General features: G+C 40.5%; 1 protein-coding gene across 4 annotated transcripts in view; it reads left to right on the plus strand.

The window, feature by feature from the left end:
• Positions 1-21,378, plus strand: part of myom1b (myomesin 1b) — a 147,299-nt gene that overhangs the window by 48,980 nt on the left and 76,941 nt on the right. For all 4 annotated transcript variants that reach the window (XM_051928730.1, XM_051928731.1, XM_051928732.1 and 1 more), the window contains exons 10-15: positions 2,891-3,052; positions 5,083-5,224; positions 10,269-10,468; positions 11,609-11,665; positions 14,849-14,973; positions 16,188-16,371. In XM_051928730.1, the coding sequence (XP_051784690.1) occupies positions 2,891-3,052; positions 5,083-5,224; positions 10,269-10,468; positions 11,609-11,665; positions 14,849-14,973; positions 16,188-16,371 (870 nt within the window). The remainder of the gene's footprint in view (positions 1-2,890; positions 3,053-5,082; positions 5,225-10,268; positions 10,469-11,608; positions 11,666-14,848; positions 14,974-16,187; positions 16,372-21,378) is intronic.

A 21,378-nucleotide genomic window follows, 5' to 3' on the forward strand; every position in this document is an offset into this window, starting at 1 on the left:
AATAGTCTCTTAATCTATCTATCTATCTATCTCTATCTAATGTCTTTAAACAAATGTAAAACAAATGTGGTGTAATGGTCGGCCTTGTGTTCCTTGTTTTATGATTCATAAAATAGTTCTGTGTTTGATAGTTAGATAGATGATAGCACTTGCCTTATGATTAATAATGTAAATAGTTGGAAGGAAGAGAAAATATTGGACAGACAACAAATTTAAGTGAATGTTATGGTAATTACTCACCATTCTTTGTTACCTGTTTGAAAGAAAGCTCTTTCATTCTGAATTCACAAATTCAGAGCAAAGTTAAGCTGGAGCTTAGCACAATTTCCTGATTCAGTGAACTTTTGAGAAAATTGTAATGTCACTGATGAGCTGCATCAGACTTGGGATTTCTTCATCACTGAGTCAGCAGCAGTACAAGCTGAAATTCTGTCAATCAAGTCAGCAACTTCAGTGCCAGACGCAGGACAGCATATGTGATCTCCAACTACTGCAGCTAAAGAACTGAAAAGAGCAAAAATCCAATGGATCTGCACTGGAGAGTACCATGTAGTGCTGCAATGTAGTATGGCTGCTGTTGAGGTTAAAAATAGTACACCTTAGGAATACCAAAATAAGTAAATAGATAATCTGAAGTCGGGCGGCACGGTGGCGGAGTGGGTAGCACTGCTGCCTCGCAGTTGGGAGACCTGGGGACCTGGGTTCACTTCCCGGGTCCTCCCTGCGTGGAGTTTGCATGTTCTCCCCGTGTCTGCGTGGGTTTCCTCCGGGCGCTCCAGTTTCCTCCCACAGTCCAAAGACATGCAGGTTAGGTGGATTGGTGATTCTAAATTGGCCCTAGTGTGTGTGCTTGGTGTGTGGGTGTGTTTGTGTGTGTCCTGCGGTGGGTTGGCACCCTGCCCGGGATTGGTTCCTGCCTTGTGCCCTGTGTTGGCTGGGATTGGCTCCAGCAGACCCCCGTGACCCTGTATTCGGATTCAGCGGGTTGGAAAATGGATGGATGGATAATCTGAAGTCCCTTTAGTGATAACTTTACCAAAAGCACTTTGCAAGAGAATAAATAGAGTCCAAGTATCCCATGGCATATTCCACAATTAATATGCAATGGTGCCTATAATAAACGTTTCATATGGCTATCTCATATCCATAGCTATTCATTTAATAGAATATCTATTATTTGAAAGTGTACTAAGTGCCTTTATGATTATCTTAGAGCCCCTCTGAGTTGATGTTTAGGAGAAAAGATAGTGTGTTGCTCTGTTTCTGGTATAATACCAAAACTTATTTTGTTGCTGCCACTGACTGGCACCAAAAAAACAAAACATATAATGATAAAAATTAACTATATGAGGCAGTTTACTCAAGGAGATGATGAAGAATAGAGTATAGTTTTCCACAATAATGTAAAACCGGTTTCAAAAGCATTTGTTGCAAAAATATTTGTTCAGCAATGCAAGTGGCACATAAGATCTTCTGGCTGTATTTAAAGACTAGAACAGAAAGTTTCTCAACTCAGATAAACCAAGGTAGTGATACAGCAAGATGGTGATGGCCTCATACTTGTGAATGGCATATAACTTTGAAAGTCAGAGGCAGAATTAGAAAAGTAAAATGTTGGATAAGTTTGATATTAGTGAAAGAACCTGTTGTAAGCTGTTAATACGTTGTCCAGAAATACCTTTGGAGAAATGATGGCAGTAATTCAATTCAAAGACAGGGAAAGTAAAAGAAAGTTCAACTGCATTTCAAATGAAGTGACTAAGGTTGGGGCCTAGAAACATTTAAAAATGTAATACAGTAACATTTTAGGCAACACAAAGTCGTGCAAGTGAAGCAGAGTTCAGGGTACAGCACCAACGTTGAGTACAATGGGATTACCTGAAAAATTCAATAAATAAGTACAAGACTGGACAGCTTTGGTGTTGGTGTGTGAAGAATTTCTGCTGCTGAATTTGAATGGGATGGAGCAGCAGGCATCCTGTCAAGGCCTGGTCATCCAATAACCATGAGTCCGCATACAACAAGAACCGTGAACAGCTATATAATGATGTAGACACAAAATACCTTGCACCAAACATCTCAAAGATGGAATCAAATGAGTGGTTACAGCAAGAATAATTATGGGCAGACACAGCTTGAGGATGCAGGGTCAGGAGCCAGTAAATTAGTTAAAAAATGCTAGCAAGCCCATTCTACAAAGACAGAGGAACCATTAAAACAAGTAGAAATTCTCTTACACGGCAAGAACTATTTGAAGCACTAAAACAGAAACAAATTTTAAAAAGGGCAGACAAATATATGAAAGATCCAAAGCACGAAACATAAATGTACACTTTAAGGCCAGAATAAAGAACAGTTAAACATTTTTTGGGGGATTTGCCCTGCTTAAGTATATAGCTCCTCAATCATAAGACTGTCTGATAATCAAAGCTATTTTGTAAACTGTTTTCAAAGCTGGATCTAAGAGTATGTAGCATTTCAAATAACAGAAGGAACATGGGGAGAAAAGAAAGGTTAGAGTGCAATCAAATGAGAAAACCTACACTTACGATGGTGTAAAAGAAGACTGTACACAAGGCCAACTCTGGGTGTCACTATGCTGATTGATTGGATACCAGACTTCACTTGGATAAAGGACAACAGTATGGACCAGAATTTCAATGTCATGATAAACTTGAAAGGCTATCCATTTCTGTGATGTAAAGCTCAGCAGATATCTTTGATACTGTCACTGACAAGCAAAACCTCCTACATAAGCTAATAGTCATAACAAGATTGTTGTAGTAAGTGATGTACTACAAAATCTGTCATAAAACAAGGCTGGTGGAAATTAATAGTTTTTTCTCAAAGCTATATATTATGTATTTACTGTATGCAACTTTCATTCCAGATGTTCTTCTTGAACCATCAAAATGGGTACAGATGCACTGGAGTGGTGAACGTGCTACATTGACCCTCACTCACTTGAACAAGGAAGACGAGGGCCTATACACTATGCGTGTGGTGACCAAATCGGGATATGACACCTATAGTGCTTATGTGTTTGTCCGAGGTAAGGCAAAGAGCTTTCTATGTGTTTTAATAATTTATGTGATTTTTTTCAATGTTTTATATTTAACATGAACATGTTATTATTTAAGGACAATGATGAAATTCCAATAACAAACACAAGTTCCAAAATCTGACTAGGCTTTAAAATGTTTCATCCTTTACAGCAGTGAACCCCATTTTAAAAAATGAGGTAATGTACTTATTTTCCTGAGCTCCATTGTCAAGAAAAAAACAAAAAAGTTTTTGTTCACCACACAAACAAAATGGTATTTATCACACATCACTTTTTTAAACCAACTTAAAACAAATCAGGATCAAAGTAGACCCAAGCTTGCCCTGGCAGCATTAGATGCAAAGGAGGACGATACCAGTACATGACTGCAAGGCCCATTATTGCACGCAGCCACATGAAACCAACTTAGTGTCACTAGTTAATCGACACTCATTTTTTTGGGCATGTGTAGAGAAAAACCAAAGCAGACATAGGCATTTGACCCTATCATTAATTCAGCTAAATATGAAATAATTCACCAGGAAGGATTAGGCGACTTATCTCCTTTTGAATCAGACCTACAGTTCTGTGGTTATTTTTACTTATCCAATGTGGTGAAGCAGAAGCTGAGTTTTTGACCAAACCCTGGGGTTTACCTCACCTATAGTCATAAATTATGGGCATTTACCAAAAATATACAATCAGTACGTGACATACGAAAAACAGGTTGCCTGTAGAGCTACACTTACTGTTCACGACAGTGCAAAGAGCCAGCCTTTCAAAGTAGAACTGCCCAAACCACTATGAGAAAGCCCTGGTGCACACACAGGGCATGCTGGTAGAAAAAGACAGCCTGTAACATTTCTGGAAGCATTATTTTGCAGGTAAAAAGGAATTCTGTACGGCACTGTTCAATTTGTACCGACCCTCATTTGATAAATAGCATAAAATAGATGGAAAGATGTACAATAAAAATACTTAATTTTTCTGCTAGAGGGTTCATAGCAAACTATGACACAATAATTTTCGCTATGTTGGAGATATTTTATTATTACACTCTTTTTTAATTCAATTTTAATAATACTTTTATATATTTAATGATCTTTTACTTTTTTATTATACATATAAGAAGTCATGGAAATCATTCTTTATTAATTAATAGCCTGGTAGCCTCTGAATGCCAATGTGCATCACTTCAAGTAAAGGAGAGATGGTCATAGCACATAACATATCGTACGAGTGTTTTAGGAAATCATCAGGGAAGTGTCTTTAACTATTAGACCTTTAGCTTTCCAAAAGTAGAAGTAGCTGAACATTGCCAAATAATAATAAAGCATAATAAGCAATGAAAATTCAGGTTAAATGAGTATTTGAATGATTTGTGAGATGAAACTATGTCTCTTTACTTATTCTTTTGAAATCACTAGTCTCTGTGTGCAAGTGATCTTTAACTACACTAATATTCATCCTAATAATTTGGTAAAGCTACCAAGACACTGTAATAACATTTTTCGGAAGTAGAGATGAGAATCTGTGAGGCCATTAAGAGAGCCATGTATTTCACACACTTTTTACAAGGTGTATTTCTTTAAGAGGCACTTTTGCTATCGAGTTCCATTTAGATATGACATGATGCTAATTCCGTCCATGCAGCCAAAGGCAATTTAAGTGTGTAACATTAACCTTAAGATTCTTGGCTGGGCAAGCACACTCAGAGTCTAGTCAGCAGAACTTATCTTTGCTACACAGCTAAAAGAATCATTGACTTTTGTACAAGGAAGAGATTTTAATAGTAAATCAATAGTACAGTATATAGTAAATTAATAGTAAAAAAGAAAAAGTTTAATATTGGAAACGGCAGAATGCTTCTTTAGCTGAGCATATCTTTCTCTTTCATTTTGTTTATTCCTATATTGTGTCTCAGTTTCACAGATGAAACTGATCTCATAAAAGACATGTGAAAGATTTGGCCTTATGTAATGTACATTTGCAGCATAATTTATCCTTGTCAGTATCTAATATGTTGTCATTTTTTTCAGATGCTGATGCAGAAATTGCTGGTGCTCCAGGTGCTCCATTAGATGTTAGCTGTTTAGATGCCAACAAAGATTATGTTATTGTCACTTGGAAACAACCTGCTGTAGATGGTGGAAGCCCCATCCTAGGTTACTTTATTGACAGGTTATACATTTTTATTTGCTATCATTTTCACCATCATTCTCATTCTGATCATGCTGATAAACATGTTTTATTTATATTGCCTCTAAAGCTTGTCTCCTAATATTTTACTGTTCATAGTACTGTAACAGTCCTGACTCTTGCATCAACCAGGGTTGATATCTGCATTGTGTCATCAGCAGTATAAGCTGGTATTTCATTATTTAAATGAGCAGCTTCAGCAGCAGACACAGGGAAGCCTATGAAAAGGTCGAAACTGCTACAGTTACACAATCTCCATTCTAGTGTGGGAAAAGAGAGAGCTCCTTCTAAGTATAGTGTACTACCTCAAACTGCACTGAAATGAACAAAACTATATTGGGCCAGCACCTGCCAGGGTAAATATTATTATTATGTCAAAGTAAGTGTTTCAAAGTGGCTCCTGAAGATTAAACACATCTCTGACATTAGAATAGCAAGCAGGGAATTTTTTTATAGGCACAAAATAAAATTGAGATATCACTCTTATTCTACATAATGGCAGGGTTGTGAATATTTAACTGTAGAAGACCAGGAATCATTATTTGCCTGGAGATAATTACTAAAAAAAGTTATTGATCATATCAGCAGTCATATGTCTATCTACCTAATCAGCTGTCCTGCAGCTAGCATATTACAATTAAAACTAAAATCCAGATTTTAAAATACTGCTGTAGGAATCTGTCCACATTACCTTCCTAGGGAAAAAAGTTACATTGTCCTAATTAATTTTTATACTTGTTCTTCTTGAAATGGGGAGTGAGCAACAGACATGATTCACTCTGTTACAAACACTCTAATGAGGAACAATTTTAACCCTGTATTTATAACATGTGGCGATTTCAACTATATGGCATTAGAAGGAACAATGACTAACAACTATCAGTATGCATCATGCTTCTCTCATAGACATTAAACACTGGACTTGCTTTATTCAAATAAGAATTTCTATATATGTAAAACTGTGCCACCATTGGGCAGATCTGACTACACTCTCTTCCATTTTCCTCGCAGCTGCAAGCCTGTTTAAAAAGAGGGCAACCTGTTATCATCAGGATGGTGAGGAAAGAGAGCCTGCTGGCTTAAATGACTGAATTAGTGTTTCTAAAGGACAGACAGGAAAATGATGTACAAGTAACATATACTGTAAGCATTAACCAAGGGACTCAGTCACTGCATCACATACCATTAACTTCTGAGTGGACACTATTGTATCATCAAAAACAGTACATAGCTTTCCAAACAACAAGCCCCTGATTACTAAGGAGATAAAAACTCTGTTGAATGATAAGAAGAGTGCTTTCAGATCAAGTAATAAGGAGGCTCTGAAGGGCACACAGCAGATTTGTCAAACTAAAGGCCCACGGGACTAATCTGGCACTTGGACCTTTTTAATTCAGCCCGCTACATCAATATTCTACACATATTACAGGGAGCCCATGATGATCCTCAGTTTTCACAAAAACCCACTTTAACATGTGTTTGATATATAGATTGTATCCATATAAAATTTAGATGGATTACATGTCACTTTTCTGCTGTCTTGATTGCTGTATGTGGATAGAAAACACATTTGCATTTCCAGTCATATTATTTGTTAACGTTTACCCCCCCGGGTGGAACTGAAGAGTCGCATAGATTGGGGGAGGAACGATCTTCTCAGTCTGTCAGTGGAGCAGGACAGTGACAGCAGTCTGTTGCTGAAGCTGCTCTTCTGTCTGGAGATGATACTGTTTAGTGGATGCAGTGGATTCTCCATGATTGACAGGAGCCTGCTCAGTGCCCGTCGCTCTGCCACAGATGTCAAACTGTCCAGCTCCATGCCTACAACAGAGCCTGCCTTCCTCACCAGTTTATCCAGGCGTGAGGCGTCCTTCTTCTTTATGCTGCCTCCCCAGCACACTACTGTGTAGAAGAGGGCATTCACCACAACCATCTGACAGAACATCTGCAGCATCTTATTGCAGATGTTGAAGGACGCCAGTCTTCTAAAAAGTATAGTCGGCTCTGTCCTGTCTTGCACAGAGAATCAGTATTGGCAGTCCAGTCCAATTTATCATCCAGCTGCACTCCCAGGTATTTATAGGTCTGTACCCTCTGCACAAAGTCACCTCCGATAATCACGGGGTCCATGAGGGGCCTGGGCCTCCTAAAATCCACCACCAGCTCCTTGGTTTTGCTGGTGTTCAGTTGTAGGTGGTTTAAGTCGCACCATTTAACAAAGTCCTTGATTAGGTTCCTATACTCCTCCTCCTGCCCACTCCTGCAGCCCACGATAGCAGTGTCGTCAGCGAACGTTTGCACGTGGCAGGACTCCGAGTTGTAGTGGAAGTCCGATGTATATAGGCTGAACAGGACCGGAGAAAGTACAGTCCCCTGCAGCGCTCCTGTGTTGCTGACCACAATGTCAGATGTGCAGTTCCCAAGACGCACATACTGAGGTCTGTTTGTAAGATAGTCCACGATCCATGCCACTAGGTATGAATCTACTCCCATCTCTGTCAGCTTGTCCCTAAGGAGCAGAGGTTGGATGGTGTTGAAGGCGCTAGAGAAGTCCAGAAACATAATTCTTATAGCACCACTGCCTCTGTCCAAGTGGGAGAGGGATCGATGTAGCATATAGATGATGGCATCCTCCGCTCCCACCTTCTACTGGTATGCGAACTGCAGAGGGTCGAGGGCGTGGCGTACCTGTGGCCTCAGGTGGTGAAGCAGCAGCCGCTCCATGGTCTTCATCACATGCTTTATTTATTTTATAATATATAATATATAATTTTATTATAAACAGCTTTAGAAGGATCGTTTAACTAGATAAGGAACAAAAATAATCCAAGGCTAGATTTCTCCCTAGTTACTGAAACAGTTAGCAAATACTTCAAAAATGTTTACATTGGTTTAAATATACATATTCAGGCCATCAAAAGTTAGCATTTTAACACAATTGATTAATTTTCAAAGGTATAACTCACTATTTTTCCTTGATTGTGCTAATCAACACCTCTTGCTATATAAGCCAATTATTTTCATGCTGAGGGCTGCTGCTGGGACCTTGGCAAGGTTGACATTATTAAAAATATCAAATTCAATTTTAAAGATTTCCTTTAAATTGCCTAGTTTTTAAATAAACATATAGGTAACTAAAAATGTTTTTCTGTTCTTAAGTATTTCAATATAGCTATATACGAGAGCAGCATAGTACACAAACAGCTGTCAAGTGGTATGCGAGGGAACAGAGAAAACAAATTACACAAAGCACACATGGTATAACATTCAAGTGCATTTAAGAGCTGTGCAGGGATTATAGCTCTCAGTGGACTGAGTTCAGTAGGTAGGTTCTAGAACCTTCTCAGTCAGTTTCAGGGTTGTGGGAGCCAGAGACTATCCCACCAGGACTGAGCAAAAGGCTGAAAACAGGCCTGAAAAGAACTCTAATCTATCACAGGGACCACTCACGTGCAAATAAACTAACACACATACACACACTCACCCATATTCATATACAGTGACAATTTGCAAGAGCCTATAAACATAACCTAAATAAATAAACAAAATTCTGTGCTTGAGCATGTCTGGCTGTAGTAATTTTCCAGAAATAGGACTTGCAAACCTATTCAGTAATGCCAAATGTTAAGGAATAACAGAAGTGAAAAGCACACTTTATTGCAGTGACCATTATTTGCATTAGGTGAATATGGCACTCTGATTGTAAATTACAGGGCAAGCAGATTTTCAAAGTCATAAGCTGGGACACTTGTGTAGCATGTACACTACCGGTCAAATGTTTTCCCAGTACTTCTTCAAATTTAATCAAATGAAATGCAACAAATGATCTAAAATGGTGAAAAGGTAAGCAGTAAACTGCCAGAGGTTTAAATTTAAAGTTTAGGTTAGCAAAAACTGAAAAAAAGGAAACTTCAGAATATTACAAATGGGCCTTCTTCAGGGAACAATTAATAGGTTACAACCTACAGATGTTCTGCAGCAATTAAAGTAAATTAAGCCTTGCAAGTTGAAGCAAACAATTTGCACAGGTGTCACGACTTCTGTTGATTACTAAAAAACCTTCTAGTGTCTTAAAGCAGAGTTGGAACAGACTGTGTTCCACAATCCACACCAAGAATGATGGATTTCTGTGCAAGAGCAGGCTGCACAGTGTCTGTCTGTCTATCTCTATCTTTCTCTCTTTCTTTCAGGTCTGGGCAGCCAATGTTTGTACTGACCTTCATAAGCTTATGAGTAAACAGGCTAAAGAAGGCTGGAATATGTGGTTATTACATATGAGTTCACTGAGTAAGAGCCTCGCTGCCTTAAAGTATGTTCTACAGTGATTCTATATCTTAAGCCAGCCAGTTTTTTAATAGGCACCTTTTAAATTAATTAAGCCAAAACTTTGTTAAAGTGATAGGTAATGAAATCAGCTCCTGTAAATGTATAGCAGCCCTAATAATTGTTGTAAGATAAAAACAACCCAATTTGTCAAGCTTGTTTCACTGTCCATTTTCCTGAAGCTAAGGATATACATTTACCAAGCCATAGGATAATCCCACATGAATGCAAACATGATTTATCTGCAACACATTGCTCTAATCTGAATAAAAGTTACATGCAGATTTGATCTCATATCACGGAACAACATCTAATTGTTTAGTTTCTGTTAATAAAGTTACTGCAAAATTGTGACATTATTGTTTCTGTACTCCGGCTGCAGTCAATGGGTATGAGTTGGAAAACACTTGTAAAATACGTAGCATCTTGTGTTCATTTCACTACCTCCCTCCTTTAGAAAAGGTAACAGTCCATTTCAACAAATACAGGTATGTCCACCATTGTCGGTGATACTGGTCCAAGTAAGAGTTTATTCCGACAACAGGGGAAAAGACCAGACATTCCTCATGACACTGTCTATCTGGCTTCTCTCAAGTAATCCTGGCCTGTACAGTGATCATCATTTCTTCTCTGTGCTGTTATGATTAATTGCCACTTGCATTCTTAACAATGTTTGTAAAATAATCTCTGCATGTTTTTGTAGGTGTGAGGTGGGCACTACACACTGGAGCCAATGCAATGACACACCTGTTAAGTTTGCTCGCTTCCCTGTCACTGGTCTGATTGAAGGACGCTCTTATGTTTTCCGAGTCCGAGCTGTAAATAAAGTTGGCATGAGCAGACCATCAAGAGTATCCAGTCCCATTGCTGCATTGGATCCTGCTGACAGAGCAAGAATGAAAGGTGGACACAGTTATTTTCCCATCTGCTGATGGTACTCATTATTTGACAAAATACAAAATGCAGGAATTCTAAGTGGCACATACTATAGATGTAGTTTTCAAGGAAAATGCAGAAACCTTTTCAGGTGAACCATTAGGGAAATATTAACATTGTTTCTACAAAGTCCAATATGTAGTAGGGCACAGGTTGTTCTTTGAATTAATCATCCAAGTATATTGAAAAGATAATCAGACAAATACTTAAAGGAATACTACACCCTAAAATAATGCTACTTACCCTATGTGATTTGTAGTGATGGTAGAGAAAAAAATGTAATATGTTTTCATGAAGAACGGAGATAACAACCCGCATCTCCCCCCACTCACTGGTCAAAAATCCTATCTTTAATTTAAAAGTGCAATTCTGTGTGAACAACTTTAATTTAACAATAGTTTAGCAAAAAATGCAATTATTTTGCACATTGTCAACATAAGATTGGATGACTTGATATGTGGATTATGAGGTACATGTAATGTGAGATACTGACAAGATATAAGATTGCTCTAACATGCCTTGCACTGCATCCACCTGCTAGTTTAGGTGTAATTAAGCTGTAGGTTACATGGGTACTGCCATCTGCATTCTTTTCTACTATTTAATATAATCTATATGTCTGTACAGTTCTGTTTTACACTATGTACATTAGGCCATTCTTCTCCTACTCACATGTACAGTACTGTTATTTTTATATATACATCATCATCTTATTGTGCTATTGCCTGTATATACAGTACGTAAATAAGCATTTTTCCTCAAATGTAATAACTCTGCACCTAGGTTGGATATTGATTGCTTTCCACTATCAGTCTTTTACTCAAATTTACTCACGTAACTATTTTTTTCTGGTAACAATTTTCAGTGGTATTTTTAGAGTAGATGTTTTGTGGACTCATTATAAACTTCTTCTTAATATGATATAGGACTGGAATTAATTGTCTTTAAAATGAAATCAAATAATTGTTATAGGCCTGTTAAAGTTTACCATTAAATTACACTGAAACAGAAAAACTAACACTGTTCGATCAATAAATGGTCAATGTGTTCTTTTTTCACAATTTATATCAGAAGGGCTGATTTTAATTTCTTTTTTTGTATGATTAGGTTATGCATCAGCTCCCTGGACTGGACAAATTATTGTAACTGAGGAGGAGCCGACAGGTTTGTTTTATAAAAATAATTTTTGTTGTATAGATTTACTTTAATGTAAAGAATATGTTTGCTTACAGTCACTTACAGCACACTCTAAGGATCATTCTCCATCACGGGCACACTGCATTACACTAAAAAAATGAATTAATGCTTAATTGTATGTATCAGGACAAAACATCTGAGGGGGTCTGGAAAGATGTTTAACTATGAATGATGCTATGAATATATATAGATGACATATCTAAAATTACAACAAAATAATATCAATTTCTAACCCACTTAATCTAAACCAGGGTTGCAGCAAGTGCTGGAGCCTATCCCAGCTAGCATAGGGTGCAAGGCAGGAACAAACCCTGTACAGGACTCCAGTCCATTGCAGGGTGAACACATATACGCACACACACACACACACACACACACATACACACAAACCAACCACAAACTAGGGCCAATTGAGCATTGCCAATCTGCCTAACATGCATGTCTTTGGACAGTTGAAGGAAACTGGAGCACTCTGATGAAACCCATGCAGACATGAGGAGAACATGTAAACTCCACGCAGGGATGACGCAGAAAGCTAACCCTGTTCTCCTTACTGCAAAGCTGCAGCTCTACCACTGTGCCACAATGCCGCCAACATAATAATAAATTCTAATAATATATCTAGATTAGTTCATCAGTTTTAGGTTCATGAAGTGGCATCGATATATACAGTAGTTTTATGTGCAGGAAAAATAACTGCCACAAAATATAAAAGAGTGCTGCACTATACCCATTTCAAACACAATTATATACAATGGTTTGGCACAAGTTAAGAGGGAACACCCACTCAGATAAAGACCCCTTTAACTCCTAGGGTCCACAAGCAACATATTGTAAGGGTCATCAAGGGTGACAGTTGTGTCTTCAATGTCATGCATTGCAATGCACCATTTTAAGCCTTTGGCATTGTCTGTTTTCAGTGGCGGCACACAGAATACATAGTATGTACACCTGAGGCTCATCTGTCATTAGGCCGGATATTTAAAGCTGACAATGACAGAGTTTCCTTTCACGTTCTCATGTTTCAAGCATATCTACATGTATGGTTGTCTGTGCTTTTCTTTCAAATTGAGTCTTTTATTTATTTACTCATCTAGGCTTTGTCCTTGCTCTTTAATTCTGTAGATGTTTACGTGTGCTGGTTTTGACTCCCCACCTCTTTTGAACTATAGTTTTGTCTATATTTTTAATAATATACAGGTACACTCTTATTTGATTACCAATCTCCTCCTGTGTGACAGTGACTCCACCTCTTACAGACTGTATCTGATTTCTGATCCTCTTTATATAATTATTATTATCTTTTGCTATGCTTAGTGTCCAGTTGCAAGTCTTTGAACTGGTAAAGTAACCAGAAACCCAAATGAGGGTGAAATGTAAGTGATAAAGAAGAAATCCCTAATAACTGGCATTGAGATAGAACTTATTGCTGCCTTGGAAATACAGTATCACCCTGTTGGTAGGGAGCAACATTACTGTCAAATTATAAGACAGGCAAGATAAGCAACAATCTCATCTGCAGAAATCTTTGAATTTTGTAATCTAATAATGAGAAAACGATGGGTTAGAACATTTAGAATGCAGTGGCATATCGTAGCCTTAAACTTTACTCCCAGTCTTGTAAATAGATTCCCTGTGCTAGAACTGAGCAACTAGGAAAGAAATGTAAGTCATCTTACTTGAGGGAGGCGAGGTGTCCAGAGCTGAAGAGAACTATGGATTGTGGGATGGAGAGACTCACCTCTACATATGTTTGGGTAGATCATACAGGATGGGATGCAGTAGGTGTAGGAAAAGTATAGAGGTAGTCTTTTTTTGTTTATTGTGTTGTTTTAATTATGTGATTTTATATTATTATTATTACATTGCAAGAAGTAAGACACAAATCATTCTTGGATACAATCAGTACAACACACCACTGATTTGCATTTCATATCAATCTCATTATCCATTACCAACGCAACTAAGAGAGCTATGTTATTAATGCATGCAATATGAAGTAGTCCTTCATAGATATTTAAATTTCAAACAGGTTAACAGATACCCAGTTTGTTTATTTTGCTGTTTTTAACTTCCTCCTTGATATCTAATACATTAATTGAAGTTAGAAGTGTGGGTCTGAAGTGAGCAAAATTCACTGTCTTTGAACTAAGTCACCTGAATTTGAAAATGTTATTTCTTTTTAAATTAAGAACAGAACTAAGGTGTAATTTAAAAATCTGCAGACCTTATCATTTAATGTCATACCAGGTCCAAACTTGAGCACATTTATAGCTTTATAAGTATTACCAGATATTCATCTCTGGAAACACTTCTGTCTTTTTTGGAGCAATGCATTAGAATATCAGGAAGAAAAAGAAAGGAAGCAGGTGTCAATTAAGTATCACAATTCACATGTAAAATATCTAATAACATATTCATCTTCAACCCACTGCATGGTTTGCTTTTCGATCCTTTTCCTCACACTTTCTCTTCACAGCCCACTATTGAGAAGCCACAGTTCACCACACTTTCAGGATCTAAGTCCCACTTCATTGTTTTTGCAGGAAAAGTTGCATATAAATAATTTAAAGTCAATTTCATTGAAAAATGGCTAACTTTCCTTGGAAAAGCAGCTATGGGCACTTTCTTCAGGGGTACCTCTTTCCAGGCATAACCTCCTCAACCCTTTCCTTCTAATTGTACTCCTACATTCCAATATTTCTAGATATATAAAGATATATAAAGTTCGAGTTTTTTTTACACATTTTGAGAAAAACAAAAACACTGTGGTACCCATTCAAAGACTTACAGAAAGTTTGAAATCATAGTGACCTTTTTAACATTCCTGTAGTTTTGAATTATATGTCTGTTATATATAAAATTGTAATTTTACTCAATGAAATCTTTGTTGTAAGGTACACTGTATGTTTCATGACAAATTTAGTGTGCAGCCAAAAAGAAGAAATTTGGGTACACTACTGGCTTTAATGCAGTAGCACAATAAATTATAAAAAGTGACTTTGATACATTGTGTATCAGATATTGGCTGGAAAAAACAGAAAAAAATCTGAGGATGATTTGATAAATATACAATATGTTTAAGCAATTATTTTTAAACTGTTCACATTACTGAATACCGCCAACTTGTTACCACTTCTTTCTAAACAGAGGGAGTAGTGCCCGGCAAGCCTTGTGAACTGAGTATTATTGAAGCCACTAAAAACTATGTTGTCCTTAGCTGGAAGCCTCCAGGTCAGAGGGGCCATGAAGGCATCATGTACTACGTGGAAAAGGTAATGCTTCTAATATTCCAGTGGAAATTCCTAAAGAAAGCAAATCATGTTCCCTTTGTAATATAAAAGTCAAGTATGATGTTGTACTCAAAATCTTTACATTCAACTACTTACACTGCTGCTGTTTTCATTTTTGTTATTTTTTTTACTTTGTTGACAATAACTGCTTAACAGATTAGCTTTGTGTAAAGTAAAAATGCAATATATAATATCAAAAGTTTCATTTTTTAAAAACATTGAAAAACTACATTTGCCTTACAATTTCAGATATGGGCGGCACGGTGGCGCAGTGGGTAGCGCTGCTGCCTCGCAGTTGGGAGACCTGGGGACCTGGGTTCACTTCCCGGGTCCTCCCTGCGTGGAGTTTGCATGTTCTCCCCGTGTCTGTGTGGGTTTCCTCCGGGCGCTCCGGTTTCCTCCCACAGTCCAAAGACATGCAGGTTAGGTGGATTGGCGATTCTAAATTGGCCTTGGTGTGTGGGTGTGTTTGTGTGTGTCCTGCGGTGGGTTGGCACCCTGCCCAGGATTGGTTCCTGCCTTGTGCCCTGTGTTGGCTGGGATTGGTTCCAGCAGACCCCCTGACCCTGTGTTCGGATTCAGCGGGTTAGAAAATGGATGGATGGATGGATTTCAGATATATTAATCTGAAAATTAATCTGAATGCTTTAATGCATTCTTTTCCTTACAACTGCTGTTGGATGCTTTAGTGCTGTTAAAGGAAGAACATTTGGCCCATTAAGATTGCATTGTTTGAATTTTATCCAAACGTTTGTGAATCAGCCTTTACAAGATAAAGAGAAAGAAATAAAAGAACTTGTCATGTGGCTGAATACTCTCTAAATTTGGGATGTCTATGCAAGTAAGAATTTCAATGTACTCTGTACACCTTGCAATACTATTACTACTAGTACTAGTACTATTGAACCTTTTTGCCACATTTGTGCTTCTGTCTCTGGAAAAACTCCAGAGTTAGCCTATTCTTGTCAGAATAACCAATGGCATAGCTTCATATTGTTTTTGATTTGTAAGATGTTATAAATTATGAGTTACTGCAAAACTGATAAAAGCTGACAAGATACACATGTATGTTTTGTAATAATTAAAAAATTCCAACAACCATATGATCAATAGTATGATTACAATCATTAATAGCAATACAAATAAAATGATTATTTTTTACCTCTGCCTTCTGACCCTCACCACTTCCTCTGTAGTGTGTTTCAGGCACAGATAACTGGCAGAGGGTGAACACAGAAATCCCTGTGAAGTCACCCCGTTTTGCACTTTTTGACTTGGCGGAAGGGAAGTCCTACTGCTTCCGTGTCCGGTGCTGCAACTCTGCTGGAGTGGGAGAGCCTTCTGAAGCAACTCAGTCTATTGTGGTGGGAGATATGCTGGGTAAGGACATGTGGAGGAGGAAGAAAAACATGCTATCAAGTATTTTAGTAAATCGTTCAATAAGCATCTTGGAAGTATTTCTATGTTGAGTCTCAAAAGAACACTGCTTTGAAATCATGTAAAGTTTGTATTTCATATCAATTCTCATTGTGTCACTATGCACTATACAGATAACTAGGATTATTGACAGTAGTACTTGTATTGATTATAAATGTATCAAGTCTTCCTTTAAAGTTTATATGAATATTAGATATTATTTCCTTTGCAAATTAGGCACTGATCTCACTTTCTCACTCACATTAGAACTCATTTAGAGATGCCAATTAACCTAGCAAAAACACCTTTGGGGATACAGGAATAAAGCAATAGTACCTAGAGGAAGATACACATCAACATGGGGAAAACATGCAAACTCCATTCAGACAACAACCAGGCACTGGTTTTGAACCAAAGACACTAGAACTGTGAGACACCAGCCGTAATGTGCCACCATGCAATCTATATCTATATATATAAAATCCCTATGTGCGTCCAGGTGTCCGTGTGTGGGTGTCTTCTGATGAAGTGCGCATGCGCGGGGCACGGTGCGATGTGCGATATTACTGTCAGAGAAAGTTAGAGGCGTTTTACGGAAATACAAACCAGTATTACTGCCAGAGGAAATTAAAGGTACACAATACAGTGACGCATATTACAGCCACATACAAGCCAGTATTACTGTCAGAGGAGATTAAAGGCATATTACCGATGCGCACGCCTGTATTACCGCCAGAGAAAATTAAAGGTATATTACGGACGTACAAGCCAGCGGACGTACAAGACGGTATCCTTCAATAAGGGCGCGCACAAAAAGGTGAGCTTCAAAAAGGCGACCTCAATTGGGCACAGCAAATAAAGGCGCACGTAAATAAATATCTGCACTTTTGTTGCTCTTCACATATTCCAGAGCCATTTGAAATAAATTATCTACGAACGCCTTTATTCGCCGCGCTCAATTGAGGTCGCCCTTTTGAGGCTCGCCTTTTTGTGCGCGCCCTTATTGAATAGAGCTGTACAAGACAGTATTACTGTCACAGAAAATTAAAGACACACAATACACGGCGGCAGCCCACGAAGAACGGTCAGCTCAGCAAGTAAACATCAACAAAAGAAAGGCTGAAAGAAAGAAAAATACGACCAACAAAAAGAATGAGGTCAAAGTCCCTTGCCATTTAATATAGACTGTTCCTACTAATGTTTATGCACTACTGTTCTAGCGCCCGTTATTGTAATGGGCTAAATGACTAGTTATATTATATTATATTATATTATATTATATTATATTATATTATATTATATTATATTATGTGGGTGAAGATTTTAATTTAAGTTTCTCAGCACACACTGTTACAAGATGCTTGACAAAGCAATTCACATTACCAAATAAAAATATTTTTTATTTATATACAGTGCATCCGGAAAGTATTCACAGCGCATCACTTTTTCCACATTTTGTTAAGTTACAGCCTTATTCCAAAATGGATTAAATTAATTTTTTTCCTCAGAATTCTACACACAACACCGCATAATCACAATGTGAAAAAAGTTTACTTGAGGTTTTTGCAAATTTATTAAAAATAAAAAAACTGAGAAATCACATGTACATAAGTATTCACAGCCTTTGCTCAATACTTTGTCGATGCACCTTTGGCAGCAATTACAGCCTCAAGTCTTTTTGAATATGATGTCACAAAAGTGGTGGAGGGGTTTGCGTGTCCCAGTGATCCTAGGAGCTCTGTTGTCTGGGGCTTTATGCCCCTGGTAGGGCCACCCAAGGCAAACTGGTCCTAGGTGAGGGATGAGACAAAGTGCGGTTCAACAAAACCTCCATGATGAATACAAAATTTGGACAGCGTTTTCCCTTGCCCGGACGCAGGTCACCGGGGCCCCCCTCTGGAGCCAGGCCTGGAGGTGGGGCTCGATGGCGAGCGCCTGGTGGCCGGGCTTGCACCCATGGGGTTCGGCTGGGCACAGCCCGAAGAGGCAACGTGGGTCCCCCTTCCCATGGGCTCACCACCTATGGGAGGGGCCAAGGAGGTCGGGTGCAGTGTGAGTTGGGTGGTGGCCGAAGTCGGGGACCTTGGCGGTCCGATCCTCAGCTACAGAAGCTGGCTCTTGGGACGTGGAATGTCACCTCTCTGAAGGGGAAGGAGCCTGAGCTTGTGCGTGAGGTTGAGAGGTTCTAGGCTATATAGAGTTGGGCTCACCTCGACGCACAGCTTGGACTCTGGAACCAATTTCCTTGAGAGGGGCTGGACTCTCTACCACTCTGGAGTTGCCCCCGGTGAGAGGCGCTGAGCGGGTGTGGACATACTTATTGCCCCCCGACTTGGAGCCTGTACATTGGGGTTTACCCCGGTGGACGAGAGGGTAGCCTCCCTCCGCCTTCAGGTGGGGGGACGGGTCCTAACTGTTGTTTGTGCGTATGCACCGAACAGCAGTTCAGAGTACCCACCCTTTTTGGAGTCCCTGGAGGGGGTGCTGGAGGGCACACCTTCTGGGGATTCCCTCGTACTGCTGGGAGACTTCAATGCTCACGTGGGCAATGACAGTGAGACCTGGAAGGGCGTGATTGGGAGGAATGGCCCCCCCGATCTGAACCCGAGTGGTGTTTTGTTATTGGACTTCTGTGCTCGTCACGGATTGTCCATAACGAACACCATGTTCAAGCATAGGGGTGTTCATATGTGCGCTTGGCACCAGGACACCCTAGGCCTCAGTTCGATGATCGACTTTGTGGTCGTGTTGTCGGACTTGCAGCCACATGTCTTGGACACTCGGGTGAAGAGAGGGGCGGAGCTGTCAACTGATCACCACCTGGTGGTGAGTAGGCTTCGATGGTGGGGGAGGATGCCGGTCAGGCCTGGTAGGCCCAAACATGTTGTGAGGGTCTGCTGGGAATGTCTGGCAGAGCCCCCTGTCAGAAGTAGCTTCAACTCCCACCTCCGGCAGAACTTCGACCATGTCCCGAGGGAGGTGGGGGACATTGAGTCCGAATGGGCCATGTTCCGTGCCTCTATTGTTGAGGCAGCTGACCGGAGCTGTGGCCGTAAGGTGGTCGGTGCCTGTCGTGGCGGCAATCCCCGAACCCGTTGGTGGACACCGGCGGTCAGGGATGCTGTCAAGCTGAAGAAGAAGTCCTAATGGTCCCTTTTGTCCTGTGGGACTCTGGAGGCAGCTGATAGGTACCGGCAGGCCAAGCGGAATGCGGCTTCGGTGGTTGCTGAGGCAAAAACTCGGGCATGGGAGGAGTTTGGGGAGGCCATTGAGAACAACTTTCGGACGGCTTCGAGGAGATTCTGGTCCACCGTCTGGCGTCTCAGGAGGGGGAAGCAGTGCAGTGTCAACACTGTATATGGTGGGGATGTTGCGCTGCTGACCTCGACTCGGGACGTTGTGGGTCGGTGGGGGGGAGTACTTCGAAGACCTCCTCAATCCCATTAACATGCCTTCCAATGAGGAAGCAGAGCCTGGCGACTCGGAGGTTGGCTCCCCCATCTCTGGGACTGAGGTCACCAAGGTGGTCAAAAAACTCCTTGGTGGCAAGGCCCCGGGGGTGGATGAGATACGCCCGGAGTTCCTCAAGGCTCTGGATGTTGTAGGGTTGTCTTGGTTGACACGTCTCTGCAACATCGCATGGACATCAGGGACAGTGCCTCTGGATTGGCAGACTGGGGTGGTGGTCCCCCTCTTTAAGAAGGGGGACCGGAGGGTGTGTTCCAACTACAGAGGGATCACACTCCTCAGCCTCCCTGGAAAAGTCTATTCGGGGGTTCTGGAGAGGAGGGTCCATTGGATAGTCGAACCTCGGATTCAGGAGGAACAGTGTGGTTTTCGTCCTGGTTGTGGAACAGTGGACCAGCTCTACACCCTTAGCAGGGTCCTGGAGGGTGCATGGGAGTTCGCCCAACCAGTCTACATGTGTTTTGTGGACTTGGAAAAGGCGTTCGACCGTGTCCCACGGGGAATCCTGTGGGGGGTGCTCCGAGAGTATGGGGTACCGGACCCCCTGATAAGAGCTGTTCGGTCCCTGTACGATCGGTGTCAGAGCTTGGTCCGCATTGCCGGCAGTAAGTCGAACCCGTTTCCAGTGAGAGTTGGACTCCGCCAGGGCTGCCCTTTGTCACCGATTCTGTTCATAACTTTTATGGACAGAATTTCTAGGCACAGCCAGGGTGTTGAGGGGGTCCGGCTTGGTGGACTCAGGATTGGGTCACTGCTTTTTGCAGATGATGTTGTCCTGTTTGCTTCATCAGGCCGTGATCTTCAGCTCTCTCTGGATCGGTTCGCAGCTGAGTGTGAAGCGGCTGGGATGGGAATCAGCACCTCCAAACCCGAGACCATGGTCCTCAGTCGAAAAAGGGTGGAGTACCCTCTCAGGGTTGGGAGTGAGATCCTGCCCCAAGTGGAGGAGTTCAAGTATCTCGGGGTCTTGTTCACAAGTGAGGGAAGAATGGAGCGTGAGATCGACAGGCGGATCGGTGTGGCGTCCGCAGTGATGCGGGCTCTGCATCGGTCTGTTGTGGTGAAAAAGGAGCTGAGCCATAAGGCAAAGTTCTCAATTTACCAGTCGATCTACATTTACATTTACATTTACATCATTTAGCAGACGCTCTTATCCAGAGCGACTTACAACAGTGCTTAGTAGTCTACGACTGTTCTTCAGTCTTTAAGGCTAGGATTAAATCTACTGTCATTAAACAAGTTACCGCTGACCAAGTTGTATACAAAACCCTGCTAGAAGAAAATAGTAAGTTGTAAGATAAGTAAGTAAGATCTATGTTCCTACCCTCACCTATGGTCATGAATTATGGGTAGTGACCGAAAGAATGAGATCGCGAATACAAGCAGCTGAAATGAGTTTTCTCCACAGGGTGTCTGGGCTCTCCCTTAAAGATAGAGTGAGAAGCTCAGTCATCCGGGAGGGGCTCAGAGTAGAGCCGCTGCTCCTCCGCATCGAGAGGAGTC

This window comes from Erpetoichthys calabaricus, chromosome 6 (assembly GCF_900747795.2).
Source record: "Erpetoichthys calabaricus chromosome 6, fErpCal1.3, whole genome shotgun sequence".
Classification (NCBI taxonomy): Eukaryota; Metazoa; Chordata; class Cladistia; order Polypteriformes; family Polypteridae; genus Erpetoichthys; species Erpetoichthys calabaricus.